Source organism: Nuphar pumila, chromosome 15, assembly GCF_984573655.1.
Source record: "Nuphar pumila chromosome 15, dmNupPumi1.hap1.1, whole genome shotgun sequence".
NCBI lineage: Eukaryota > Viridiplantae > Streptophyta > Magnoliopsida > Nymphaeales > Nymphaeaceae > Nuphar > Nuphar pumila.
This window is the reverse complement of record NC_143263.1, coordinates 83,840,211-83,855,356: the sequence shown is the minus strand read 5'-3', so window position 1 is coordinate 83,855,356 and position 15,146 is coordinate 83,840,211. Positions and strand designations below refer to the sequence as shown.

General features: G+C 35.8%; 1 protein-coding gene across 5 annotated transcripts in view; it reads right to left on the bottom strand.

Moving 5' to 3' along the window:
* LOC149815818 (uncharacterized) overlaps nucleotides 1–15,146 on the bottom strand; it is a 64,311-nt gene that overhangs the window by 26,853 nt on the left and 22,312 nt on the right. For 2 of the 5 annotated variants that reach the window (XM_089988686.1, XM_089988687.1), the window contains exons 7-8: nucleotides 4,439–4,510; nucleotides 4,204–4,337 (exon numbers count right to left, since the gene is read on the bottom strand). The exons of 2 other annotated variants lie outside the window; for them this stretch is intronic. In XM_089988686.1, the coding sequence (XP_089844812.1) occupies nucleotides 4,204–4,337; nucleotides 4,439–4,510 (206 nt within the window). The remainder of the gene's footprint in view (nucleotides 1–4,203; nucleotides 4,338–4,438; nucleotides 4,511–15,146) is intronic. One more of the 5 variants, XM_089988688.1, reaches the window with a different exon arrangement.

The window sequence follows — 15,146 nt, the reverse complement described above, 5'->3', positions numbered from 1 at the left end:
ACATAAATTACGTTGAGATTCTTGTGGTTAAATGTGAACCCCTGCAGGCCATGTAGGCCCAGAGCATCTGTTACTCCAAAAATTTGTTTTTACGCATTGTAAAATTTGTTCTGGAATTATTGGCTTTACCAAAATTAGTTGCACTCTTAAAATGTGAGGGGTCAGGGCTCGAGTTGGGTTTTGCGTGTTGATTTGCAAAACAGTTCTTGTGTAAAGAACTTGCTTTTGTTAAAAAGTTAAAAGAAACAAACAGTATAATTAATTAATTTTTCTTAGATGTCCCTTTCACAGTATAGGAATCTTGGATGGTGGTTTTGGGGAAATTGTAAGGATACTAAAACTTTGTGTGCGATTGTGCTCCTGAACCCGATGTGGTGATTCACCTCCCGACCATGATTTTAGGAATATTTTAGCTACTTTACAGGGTGGTGGTGTTGACACAGTTGTTGTTATTGGTATACCAAGAAAGTGGCATCAATGGATGTTGATTTTCCTAATATACCAACATTAGATGTCGATTTCTAATGTTCTGATGAATGGTGTTGATTCCTGATATCGGTCGAAAAACAAGTGTGCAACTCATTAATAAATTATAAATTATGTGTTAAGCTACAACTGTTAACATAACTTGGACTTTGGGAATTGTTGTGCTCATTTTGAATATCCACAGGTTTAACGAAAAGTGAAACTAAAATTGTGTTCATTTAATAAGAACATACGTATAAAGAAACTCTGATAATAACTTAATAAGTTATTCATGCATCTTTATTGTTTTGCATTAGTTCATGCATTCATACTTATTTTGTCTTGTATGAAAATTGTTATTGCATGGTACTTGTTTTAAATGTTTGAATGGTAAATTGATTATGAAATTGTTATGTTTCTCTGAATTTATGCATGAATTTGGTTTATGCTCTTTCCTTTCTGTTTGGATTTTTAAAGCAATTTGTACAAAAAATTATGGTTTTACCCTATATTTCAAAATGTTTTTCAGGACCGGGAGCTCAGCGATAGGGTGACTTGCTACATGCAGCCTGCAAGCTTACGTAACATGTTTTGATGTTCTTGATAGAGTGGCTTTATGTTACAGACTATTTATTTAGTTCTGTTTTTATGACATTCATTTTATTGGTTAATAAAGTTTGTTATTTCTTTCGTCGATTCAATGCACTATCTCTTGTGGTTTGGTATTAAATCATTGAGACCCTGAATCCTTGGGTTTGGTTTCCGCAGTTGTTTAAAAAAATCATTTTTCACGAGGATAAGTTGGAATCGTTACAGCTAGGAATGAGGTGCTTCAGGCTCTCAAGAAACACCTTCAAAGATCCCAAAATCATATTAAGCAAATCTACAACAAGGAACGTCAAGATAGAGAATTTAAAATTGGTGCTTGGGTGTGGTTGAAGAGGCTTCCCAAAGATCAAAAGTCTCTTTGGCCAAAAGTACTCCAAGCTTGTCCCCACACTTCTACGAAACCTACAAGGTGGTTGCTATGATTAGACCCTCCGTATATCGGCTTGCTCTACCACCTAATGCTCTTGTGCATCAGGATTTTCACATCTCAAAGATTTAACCACTTCATGGAGAGCCTCCCCAAGAAGACCAAGCCCTCCTGGATAAAGAATATGTTGGCCCACTCCCTACCAAGATACTTGAGGTGAGAAGGATGAAGCACAAAGGAAGAGTCACGTAGGAGATTCTAGTGAAGTGGGACCATGGAGGTCCCCAATCAGCCACTTTGGAAAGAGAGAAGGCATTGATGAAGAAATATCTCTCATTTTCACCTTGGAGATAAGGTGGACTTCAAGCGGAGGAGAGTTTATGCATTCCTACTTGTCCCGACTTTGGTGGTTCGACCTTGAAACCCATGTGAATTTAGCCTTGAGCCTCAATGCCTTCACATGAGCAGCCGTGGCCCACACATGCCATGCGCACCCCACATGCCTTCCATATACGTCCCCACACTTGCACACACCCTCCTTCATGTGCACAAGCCATGTGCGCCTTAGAAGCTCCCTTTCATGTGTGCCTAGTGGTGCTTAGGCTTTAGGTTTGGATGTCAGCTTTCTTTTGGTTATGTTTTTGCATTTCATGGTGTCTAGTTATCTCTTGCTTAAGTAATTAAGGCATGATGTATATTGGTTGATTTGTTTGTTAGTTTTAAGTTTTAGAATGCTTTGTAGTAGCTAAGCCTATAAAAGCCATAATTAGGGTTTTCTACTTTATTATGTTGGAATCAAATAGTTCATTAGCCTAATTTAGCAATAGAAGTGGCTTAGCTCTCTCTTCAATCTCTCACCCAACAAGTATCTGCCACCCTCAAGGAGGACCTCATCGGAATCTAGAGACCCCATTGGTGTGAAGAGCTCTCACAAGTCCAAACCACTCCATTGGAAGCCCCTTGATGTCGTGAATCTCTTCTTGCTTGTGTGTCACTCTCATTTGGTCCCCCTTCTCTCTCATATGAGGTTCCCCTGATTGGCCACCAAGGGTTGGGCTGAGCTTATGCTCTAGCCAACCAATTTGGGGTACTTGGGTTGTCCTACTGGAATTGATCCCCTCCCCCAATTGGGCCCAAGTTGGTTGGTCACCCTCACCAGCCGGCAGCCATTGGAGGAGCTTGGCACATCCCCTAGTGGCATTCCCCACACCTATCAATGCTTGAATTCAGTGTTTGGGGTTACTAAGGTACCCAAAGCCTAATTCCTCCATCTAAAGCAAAATACCCAAAACTGAATGTGAACCCCGAGGTGGGAGGCTAGAGATTCCCAAGTGTTGGATGTGAGGACTTGGCCAAATTCTGGCCAGTCACAGTTTGTGAGCAGAAGGCCAACTTTGGAGGGCCCTCCCACATAATCTACCTTTGCATTTTGGGCGTGTTTTTGGGGGTTGATAGCCCTCAATCCCTTTTACCAAAATTTCTTGTGCACCACCTGAAAATTCGGTGTTGGTGAGGAGAAATTAGGGCCCTAAGATAGTCTGCGGCACAAAGGGGGTACTCTGTTCTACCAGAGTGTGCAGCCTTACTCCGAGGCCGACTTTGAGCGTGCCTCTCACACAATTGGCTCGTGCATTGGAGCTGAAACTTTGTAGGTGTCATCTCTGCGCAGACTCTCAAAAGTTCCATGCACCACCACCAAATTCCCTCTGGGTTCCAATCTGCAGAGGCCCCAAGTTGGCCCAGAACACAGATTATAGTCTGCTTTGGCTTGCTGCAGCCAAGGCTTGTCTCTACCACCACCGCGCGCCACGACCTTGTTGCCACCATTCGCTTCACACCACAACCCACCCCAAAAAGGTGAAGACTATCCAAAGGGTTGCAACAAGTTTTGCAAAGTCACCAGATACTATCCTCATTGGTTGAAACATAATAAGAAAACTCTCTCTCTCTCTCTCTCTCTCTCTCTCTCTCTCTCTCTCTCTCTCTCTCTCTCTCTCTCTATAGGACTGTTTCATCCATAGCAATAAAGAGAAACTGGTGCAGTAGCATGATCAAGTGTAACATGTTTTTTTAACATTGATAGCCTTAAAATCTGGATCTATCAACTAAAACCCCACCTTTTCTATCTTGTGATCACTTTAGCATTGGATTGGCCCAAAATCAATAGGGATGGAACATCTATGATGGATGCCACAAATGTAGGTTAACGACCAATCCAGTGTCTGACAGTAGGAAAAATGCTAGTATATCACATTCATGATCAGTGTTTTCAAGAAATTTACAAGTGCACACACAAACATGCACAAACTAAAGTAAAAACTTACAGCTATTATGAAAAATATGGTAACAAAGTTATCAATTTGCCACTGTGCCAACACTCTCTAATATCATACTAAAAAGTAATGATAAGTTGAATTTATTCCACTTAAGAGGTACTTTAACAAAAAATAAGAAAAGGAAAACTAATCATAATATTTGGAAAACCATTCAAATTTGAAATATTGTGAAAGTTTCAAAGAAATTCAGTTTTAAATTTTATTAGTTTTTATTATCTGTTTTTCTAAATTCAAGATTTTCTTGAGAAAAACCATGGCTTTCTAGTTTTTTGTGAGGCAAAAACCCTCGCCAATAATAGTGCAATATCGATGTTGGTGACACACACAAAAGAACGCAACTACACGCACACATGCATGCACATACTCTGACAATCTAATTTCATGATAATACTCTCATGTGGTTACTCATGGGTGGGAGCTATCCACCTGTTAGATGAAGGTACACTGGATGAGGATTGTTTGATATGTTTAATTGCATTCCTTCTCAAGGATAAAGGGTTGATCCCTGCCTTATGAGCTGCAACAACCCCTATAGCCTCCCAATAATTGGAAACCACCAACTAAATAAAAAAAAGGGAAAAAATTTGTCAACAGTGAACACCAAAAAATCAAAGCATGGACAATGATAAAAACGAAAATGACAAAATTTTATACAAAATACCGCATCAATTCCAAGCTTATCAGGTGTATCATCAAGAACTGTCTCATTCTCCTTCACAGCAATAATCAATGGCTGACCCATAAGAAGAGAGCATCAGGAACCACGCTGTTACATTGGTATGTCTAAAATACAGCACATGAATGTATATCAACAAACACTTGTATGTATGTTCTTGTCTGATATCATGCGTGTTTCTGTATACATATAGGTACATAGTTACTTTGAGTTTCCAAATCAAGTGTCTTCAAAGTTCAAACTACCAATAAGAAGATAGGATATTGATTGACAGGGATAATATTAGAGCTGGGGACTTTGTGTGATTTTGGATGTTTTATATTTTACCTTCTTGGGCACTTCAGTTTGCCGACATCTATCCATCTGTATCGTTTTCATTTTCTTTTATTAATTAAATCACTTCTCATTTTCTTTAAGAAAAAGAGAAACCTTATTCATATTACAAAGCATAGATAGAGCTAATGGGGACAACTGAGAAGAATGCCCCAAAATAAAAAAATTCTAATGAGCATAGGGAAGCCAGAATAATCTTCTACAATTTCTAGAGAGTTATTTCCCCTCAAGTATGGCATTGAGAAAGTTGTCCACTTGTAAAATTATGGGTATTAGAAACCAGTAAACCTTAAACCTAAGAAACTTAGGAGTTTGCATATGTTTCTTTCTTAGATAGAGCAGCATACAAAAAAGCCTGGGTTGTTCGAGCTCCAACCTGATAAAATTAGCTCTAGAATAAGCAACGAGGGGGATAACACGTGAGAGCTGCCGCAGAATCCTCAATAGCCGATTGTGATATTGGGCTTCCCATTAAATACACGTTGTTACAATTACTAAGGTACGGAAATACCCATCACATAACAAAGGTAATTTACAATATGCCATTAATGCCTTTAATGAACATGTGCTTAAATATGTAATTAGATGAACTTGAATTGGGTTTGGATAAGATCCAAACCTAGTAGTGAATACACGCTTCTTTTCATACTCCCTCAAGTTGTACATGGTTCTGAACCATGAACAACTTGCCTTTCAACATCCAGAATTTGTCCTTGATAAGCCCTTTGGTAAACAAGTCAACAACTTGATCAGTAGTCCGAACAAATTCTGGTTCAATTTCCTTCTCTTCGACTTTCTGTCTTACAAAATGTTGATCAATTTCAATATGCTTGGCACGACTGTGGTAGATAGGATTGAATGACATGTTGATGGCACTTTGATTGTCGCATAAGAGAATACATTTAGATATCGATTCTCCTACTTCTGTCAACAAATGTCTTATCCATGTTACTTCAGCTATAGCAGCTGTCATTGATCTATATTCAGCTTCTGTGCTCGACCTGCCAATAGCTCTTTGTTTTCTATTGCTCCAATAGACAAGATTTAGGCCAACGAAAACACAGTATCATGAGACTGACCTACGCTCATCTGGATCTCCTGCCCAGTCTACATCTGTGTAAACAAGGAGTTCATGCATGTGATGTTCACTCATACTCTTTCTGTACAAAAGACCATCCCCAATAGTTCCCTTCAAATATTGGAGAATGTGTTTAACAGCTTTCATATGTCCAATATGTGGTTCATGCATGAACTGAGATACCTGATTGACTGAATAGACAATGTCAGGGCGAGTAAAGGTAAGATATTAAAGCATCCCCACTATCTTGCGATATTCTGTAGAATCCTCATACAAATCTCCATCTTGAGAACTGAGTTTCTGATGAAGTACATTGGGCGTGCTTAAAGGCTTGCAATCTTTCATACCTGCCTTGCTGAGAACATCGATAGTATACTTATGTTGGGTAAGTGTCATGCATTTAATAGTTCTGTCAACTTCCACTCCAAGAAAATATCGCAGTTTACCAAAGTCCTTCATCTTGAACCTCCGGTTCAGGAGTTATTTGGCCCGCTCAATATGAGTAAAAATGCCTACTAAGAGACCTAAGTTTGAGGGGGGTGTTAAAATATGTATCTCAATCTTGTAATCCAATATATATTTTATATATATATAAGGTACTACATATACATATATTATATATATGTATATATATATACTTTTATATATATAAAATATGTATTTTCTCATTTATTAGCCGTAAGGGTAGTTTAGGTATTTCATGTTTTTTGCACATATTCACATTACGAATATGTATGTAAATTTTACAATTTTTATTCCTTGTATTTTTTGAAATTCCACTAGAGGGGGGGTGAATAGTGAAATACGATGCAAATTGATAAAATAAAAAATAAGGCAATAAGGCACAACACAATAAACACAGGATTTATACTGGTTCGGTCAAAACCCTGACCTACATCCAGTCCCCAAGCAAACCACTTGAGCTTTCCACTATAACATCCGAGTCACCGGATAAATAGTACAACACTCTCTTCCTCAGAGGTCTTCTTCTCTCAACAGAGAAGGGGCACACCCTCTTCCACAGAGGTCTTCTTCTCTCAACAGAGAAGGACAACACCCTCTTACATAGAGGTCTTCTTCTCTCAACAGAGAAGGGCAACACCCTCTTTTTCAGAGGTCTACTTCTTTCAACAAAGAAGAAATACAGTGAATAACAGAAAGTTACAATACTTCCTATAGAACCTTCAGAATGATATGAATGCACGAATGAAGGATTCTCAGAATGTTCTGTTCTTTTCACTCAGAAGATACTCTTTGTCAAAGAGTTATTCTTGACTTTTTCTCTTTCTTTTCTCTTTCTTTTTCTAGGCTCTCTTTCAAATATCGAATAGGAATTTTTCTCATTGTAAGCTCACATATTCATTCCTTGTCTTGAATAGTTCATTTGAGTGTGTTTATATAGCTTTAAAAAAGTAGTCGTTACTTTTTGAAATCGTAGCCTTTTTGAGATGTGAAATGTCATCATGTCATTTCAAAAAACATCTTTAGAGAAATTCGAGAAAGTCTTCTGTGAACACCCCAAATTTTTTTAAAGTTTTGTAAAAATGACTCTTTTGCCCCTAACCCCATTTTCTGAGAAAATCAAAGCAGTTTCAAAGCTCATTCTTCAGATTGTCTGAACTATACTCCATATTGGTAGGTTAATTTCGGATCCGAATCCAGGACTTGGAATCCATATTTCCTCAAAAACCGGATCTAAACCCATTTCTGAAGAAATTTTCTCAAAATAGCTCTAAAATTTTCAGAAAATTTTCCTTTTATATTTTTACAAAAACACAAAAAAATAAATAAATAGTTTTTAATCTTTAACTTTTCGTAAAGCTTTAGGATTATTCTAAAAATACAAAAAAAATATATATATATATAGAAAAATAACATAAAAAACAAAAAAAAAAAAATCGAGAAAAGCTACGAAGAAAACTGATGATTTTCAAACTTTTTTGACCATTTTTACCAAAAACCTCATTTTCAAAACCATTTTATAAAAAATTTTAAAAAAGGGGAACCACCTTTTTGAAATATCAAAAAGTTGCAACGGACTCCTCCCGCATGCTCCCTCTTCTCCTCTCTCCACCGTCAATCTTCAACAATCTCTTCTTCTCTTCACCTTTGATCCTCAACGAATTCCTCTCTGGAACCATCCTCTTTTCCTTTAAGAGGAGACCCCCCACCCTCCGATCAGGGGCCTCTCACTCGGACCTTTGATTTGCAACAGAAACCTGCTTCCTCAAGGTTTCTCCTTTCCTCTATAAAGGAAGGCCAGTGAGAAACGAGGGGGATCGATCTTTTTTTTAATCGCATTCATCCATTATCGACACTCCATTTTCCTTCATGCTTGATCGGGTTCTCTGCTAGTCCACCGGAGCACCATCCATTGATTCTTCTCAGCATCCATCACCCGTTGTCTGCCGAACATTGTGAGCAATTCCTTCTGATCGATCGGAGAAGATCCATCCAGCCTCAAATTTCAAAGGAGACAACACCGTCTGATCAATCGAAGCAAAGTTTCATTACGGTAAGTTCCCTATCTCTGTTTCTTCATTTTTTTTTATTCTTTTTTTTAGATTTTCCTGTTAAGCTTCTTTCCTCCTCAATTCGATTTTTTTTTATGCACTATCGAGGGCATTGATTTGCTTTTAGCAAACTCAATCCCTCTTCTGTGCGACAATAAATGGAATCTCATAATTCCCATACATTTTTTTTTTTTTCTTTTCTTCTTTCCCTTGCAAATCATTTCTGAGTCTCTTTGATTTTTCGTGGATTTTGAGTATTTACTTGTATCTGATTTTTTTGTTTTATTGCATTCTAATCGTCTCATTATTTGCGATTTCTCATTTTGCGTTTATGATTCTAATGTTCCTTCTAATTTATGATTCACGTTTTACTCCTAGTTTCATTTATACATAGCATCAGGTGCTGAAAATCCATCGCATCTATTGATATGATTCACATCGCCTTATATGTTGGAGGTGCCTCGTAATGATATTTATCATTTTATTTGGGCATTGTACTCCAATCCATATCTGGCTTCATCTTATTTCTTTTTTTTTTTATTCTTTTCTTCTGTTCTGAGTTCTCTCTTGATCTTCGGTTTCCTGTTTATACCTTGACTCCTCTTCTAGTTTTCAACTTCCTGTTTACGTTTTGATCCTTCGTAAAATGTTGATTTCTGGTTTCTGTTAATTATGTTTTAATTTTGATTATCTGTTTATACTTTTGATTCCCTATTTTTTCTTTTTTCTTTTTTCTTTTTTTTTTCTTTCTTTTCTTCTTCCTCCTTCACGGCAACTAATCACATTCATTTCATTGTATCTCTCTACCTGCGTGTGCTAAACCTTGTAGTAATGGAATTTGATGGTCCACCATTGATCAGACGATAGTTGTATAATTGTAGGTCTAAGAATTCTGGTTCACTCGTTTGGCTGCTTCCCTATCATAAATCTGATATAATGCATATGTTTCTCATTTTTTTTTTTTACATATACTGCGATAATTGTATTTACGCTTACTATGCTTGCATACATCAGTTGCAGCAACACAGCGTGTATTCATTGTCATTTGTGGCATTTTCATCATCTAGTTGGTGGCATGCTTCCACCTATTGCATTGACTGTATAGCATGTTCATCACATTTCCATCATATCCCTTGTTACTTCATCTCATGGCATTAGTCATTTCTTCACTATATTGGGATTTGTCTCTGTTTGCAAATTTATTCTGTAATTTTTTTTCTTTTCTTTTTTTTTCTTTCTTTTCCTTTTTTTTTCTCTTTTTTTTATTATTATGTTGTATTATATCTGGGTTTGAATCAACACATGTCGTATGTCCATTGGTTTCATTTTCATCTTGGGATATGATATGTCTATTAGCTTCATTTTTCATCTTAGGCATGCATAGATTCCCTAATCAGTTGTTCTCCATCGCAAATTGAGAAACAAAGAAGTGCCAAACTTGTATAAAGTAGTCCCACAAGGATTATGAATAAGGAAGGAGCCCAATCAGAAGACTCCTCAAAGACTATCAGAGAATACAGGCTTCAAAAATGGTATTAATTGTCAGCACTGTGTCATAAAAAAAAATATAAATATAAGTTGTTGCCTACAGGACTTCAAAAGAAAATCTGATTAATTAGTAGATTCAGCCATTTCCCGATAACTATGGATCTTCCACTAAGGAACCCAAATGGGTGCCTCAACTTCATCGCACACACAGTAATGGGTGGGTGTCGGATTTTGATTTTTCATTGCACACCATCATTTAGGAGCAACCATTTTATGGTTTTCACCATCACTCATCTCCCATTATTCCACCTAATGCACCACAGCTTCATTTATTCATTTACCTTTTTTTTTCTTTGTTCTGTGTATGTCTGATCAACTACATTTCTGTGAAATGAGGTTTGAACTAAGTTTTTGGGGCATTACCCCCAATTGGCCCAAGCATCCATGTATCATCGCTTTGTGCCACAGTTCTTAGAGCAATAGGAGAGCCAGTCAGGAATAAGAATTCTGGATGTGGTGTCATCATTGGCTGAAAATCTTCAAGCTGGAAGAGGGAAGCAGAAATACAGAATCGATCATGTGCTGAGAAGAAATATCATTGAAAATTCCACCATTCTGAGATTTTTTTTTTTTTTTTTTTTTGGTCCTTGAGCTATTGTGAAGCCGAATTTACCTACGCAATATTCAGGTCGTTTTATTTGAGGATTGGGGAATGACATCAAGAGAAGTGGTTATAAGAAACACTGCCCCTCAGTTTGTCCCTTACAAAGGGGTTCACTACAACATTTTTTTGATATCTGTACTGCTGTAGATTTTTTTTAACAGACACATTCTCAATAAGCATTCACAAACCATTCCCATGATCACCCTTCATTACCTTCAACAACATTACTGCCATCCTTTTTTTCAGAAAATTGTCCCTACCTAGCCATCCACACTTCCACCACCATACAGCCTCATCTGTTGTTGTTTCTTACAGCTCATTATGTGCTTAAGTGTCTGTGTATGAGCAGCCACCTGCTGCTTTGTTATATCATCCCGTGACATTTACAACAAATGTCTTGATTTGTTACAAGTATTTATAGTCAAACACCCTGTTTTGCTGTAAACCTTTACAGCAAACCTTTTTTTTTTTGCTGAAAATCCCCATAGCTTACCTCCATAGCACACCATCAGTTTACTATGTCGCTTTCAGTCATCAAGTGTTACATTTTTTTGCTTTAGTTCCCTCACACTCATATAACCTATAATCCAATATAGCATACATCTACCCTGTGCTGGCCCCTACAGCTGCACATTTTCCTTACTACCTAAGCATCCTTCCATCCGTTAGATTCCCAATTTTACGTACTGTATGCTGATTTAATCACCTCACATCATTAGCATTGAGATTTACATATTGATATGTCATAGTGCCTACCTGTCATCTTTCATAACATGGCCATATGGATATTCAAAGTTGTTCTTTTATATTAACATATCATTGTGTGATCATACATTTGTTGAGATATTTTCAAAACAAATATGCCATTTTCCATCCTCTTTATCATACATATATTTTCATCATTTGATTTCCATATGTATATATATATGATTTTCTTTCTCTTTTCATTACTAACCTAGTTGTTTTGCAGGAAACATGTAAAAGACATCATTATTTGGGATTGTACATTTGATTTTATCCATTGTAATAGTTAGGTTGGAATAAGAATTTATATTTCTTGCTTTAGGTAGAATGAATGAGCATCATAGAATACCATGAATTGTTTACTCCATGCATTTTTTTTTCTTTATTTCTCAAATTCTCACAATGGTGAAACACGAATGGCACGTGCACCATTTCATAAAAGGTAAGTTAATTCTAAGTTGATGATTTACACCAACGGCCATAGTCGGGGTGTAAACAAGACTTAGTATTCTTATCTTTTATGAAATAATACTGGATCCACACTGGATCCTCTTTCAAAAATCATCATATTCTTCAAATATTTTTTCCTTTTATCAGAGTTTAACTTAGAATTAATTCAATATATATACCAATGGCCATAGTCAGGGTATATTGAGAGTTAATCCCATTCTAAACTCTATAAAAGCACAAAAATGTGTTTCATTCTTCACTAGAATTTAAATATAGATTATTATATAATACATTCAATGACCATAGTCAAGGATGTATTATATCTTCAATCTTATTTTAATTCATCTGAGGAATGGAATAGCTTTTTTTAAATTCTATTTCAAAGTTATTTAAAGTTCATTCATCATATAGGATAGAATCGCATCATATTTTCAAAACTTCCTTTTCAAAATTCCAAGTGATTCTTCTTCTTAAAATCAAATCTTATCCAAATTTTAATGCTATCTCATCTTCAATATTCAAAAATTCAATTTCAAAGTCCAATATTGCTTTGAAATTCCAAAATCATCTGATATTCAAACTTCAATCAAATTCGAAATTCAAATTAACTTTGAAGTTATCTGTTGGATTTCAAATCAATTTCATCCCCTTATCCTCAATCAATGTTTAGATTTGAAATCTCAAGCTTTAAATTTGGGTTTCTAAAACCCGGATCCATTTTCAAGGTCCTAGTTGGACTTCTCAAAATCCAAATCCAAAAACAAATCCTAGTCTCAAACTTGGATCCAGATTTCCAGGTATGAACTCCATTCCACTTTGGATCTCCCATCACAGATCCGAATTCCATCTAGGATCCAAACTCTTATTCCACTTTGGATCTCCAATCACAGGTCCAAAATTCATCAAGGATCCAGATCCTCGTTCTACCATCCAGATCCCAAAACCAATTCTCAAGATCCAGAATCCAACCCTACTTTGGGTCTCAAATTCAGATCCAAAATCCAACTCTTAGGATCCAGAATCCAATTCTACCATTGGATCTCAGATTCAGATTCAAATTCCAATTCTTAGGATCCAGAATCCAACCCTACTTTGGGTCTCAGATTCAGATCCAAGATCCAATTCTTAGGATCTAGAATCCAATCCTACATTGGATCTCAGACTTCAGATCCAAATCCATTCTAGGATCCAGAACCCAATTCTATTTTGGATCTCAGATTTCAGATCCAATTCCATCTTAGAATCCAGAGTCCAACCTTATTTTGGATCTCAGATTTCAGATCCAAATACCATCTCGTATTCCAAATCTTAAAACCAATCCCCTTCAAAATTCCAAATCCAAAATTCCATTTAAATTCCAATTCTTAAAGCCAATTCCATTTCATTCAGACCAAGTCCCTATTTCGAATCCTAAAAATCAATTCAAAACTCTATCCGGAACTTGGATTCGGATTTCATCTTGAAAATCCAACTTCTACAAATCTCATTTCTTAATTTCTTTAGATTTCCCATATTCAAAAGTGGAATTCAATTCCATTCCAGATATTCGTCCAAGTTCAAAATTCTAAATTCAAAGTCCATTTATGACTGTGAAAAATTTCCTTCACTCTCTTTTTATTACAAAACTTCAAGGTTAAACTCCAAATTCCAGATTTATCTTCCCAAACTCTTGATCATTCTAAAAACTTAGAACTTTAATCTTAAGTTCTAAGTTAGGAATCATTTTCTTCACTTTATCAATTTCACTTGGAAGTTTTTCAAAACATTTTCAAAAGGAGCATACATCTTTGCATTCGCACAAGCATGATTCATTGTGCATTTAGATTTAGGATAAACACTTAGATAAATTCTTTGCAAAGCAAAAGGCATAAAACTCGACCCTTGGTTCGATTACCCCTGGTAAAGGCGCCAGGAACGGTCGAACCTCGTACCGACGAGCGGATCCCGTCTCCCGATTTTTCCCGCAAATATTTCAAAAACGGAGGCGAGTCATTTCAAAATTCTTTAAAATTAAGGTCAAGTGAGACCCGCAAAAGAGTTCCTCTTCTCTTCTCTTCTCTTCTTTCTTTTCCCTTCTCTCTTTCTTTTCCGTTCTTTTATCTTTTCTCCCTTCAAAAAGGAGGAAAATAAAAGGTTGGAAAGGAAGAGAGAGAACATTACGAGAGGAAAAATTTTGCGATGATCACATCTTCTTTATATAAAAGTAAAATATAGGGTACACTAGTCGTTGTAATATTTTAGGTAATATATATTTTATGTAAAAAGTCTATTTCTTACAATAGTACATTGAACGTTGGATTGTAGGTTGTCATGTAGTTTTGTCTTTATCCTAATTAATGATTTGTGGTACATAAGTACTTCTTTACTTAAAATGAGTGTAAATACAATAAATGCTTTGAGATATTTATTTGTACATAGTCATATCAAGAGTTTTCTTTATGATGTGTTTTTCAAAGTCTACAAAGAGAATGAAGACTTCAAGTAAGTCGACATTCTTGAGAAGGATATTAACAAGGATTTCTTACAGGAGGTATTTAATGTTATACAAAGAGAATGATGACTTCAAGTAAGTCGACATTCTATGGGTTTGTAAAAAGGTAACTAGAGTCTTTTCAAAACATATTATATTTGTTTTCTTTGTGTAGCTGATTTCATGTTTTGTCTTTTTCCTATATTTGAAATCATTTCTTTAAAGAAGGTAACTAGAGTCTTTTCAAAGCATATTATATTTGTAGCCGATTTCATGTTTTGTCTTTTTCCTATATTTGAAATCATTTCTTTAAAGAAGGTAACTAAAGTCTTTTCAAAACATATTATATTTGTTTTTCTTTGTGTAGCCGATTTCATGTTTTGTCTTTTTCCTACTTTTAAAATCATTACTTTTCAAGTTGTCTTGTATATGATATAAGGTACAATTATTACATTTTGAAATTATGTCAAAATACCTTTTTCATAAAGGGTTGTAAGAAGGTACAATTATTTGTTTTCAAAAAGGAGCTTTTTAAAACTATCGTATACTTTTATGAAATAGCTTTTATGAATGAGTATGTAATATGCAATATGCATGCTTCTGAAGGTTCTGTTACATATGACTCTAAAGAAGAAAAAATCTTCAACTTGAGGTAGCCGATCTCTTTAGATGGTCTTTAGGAATGCATGGCTCAACAAGCTTTTTCTTCAAGCTTTGAGTGAGATATCCTTGCATCAAATACTCGTTTGATATATGGCAAAGCATATCCAGTCATAATATAACATTTTTCAAGAAGACATATTATCATATTATCATATTATATGAAATCAAATAAGACAGTGTATCATATTATGTGACATCAAAACAGAGTTTCTCAATATTCTCTCCCTTTTTTATGATGACAAAATATGCTCCCCCTGTCAAAAAGACATTATGCATAGAAATAATACTTA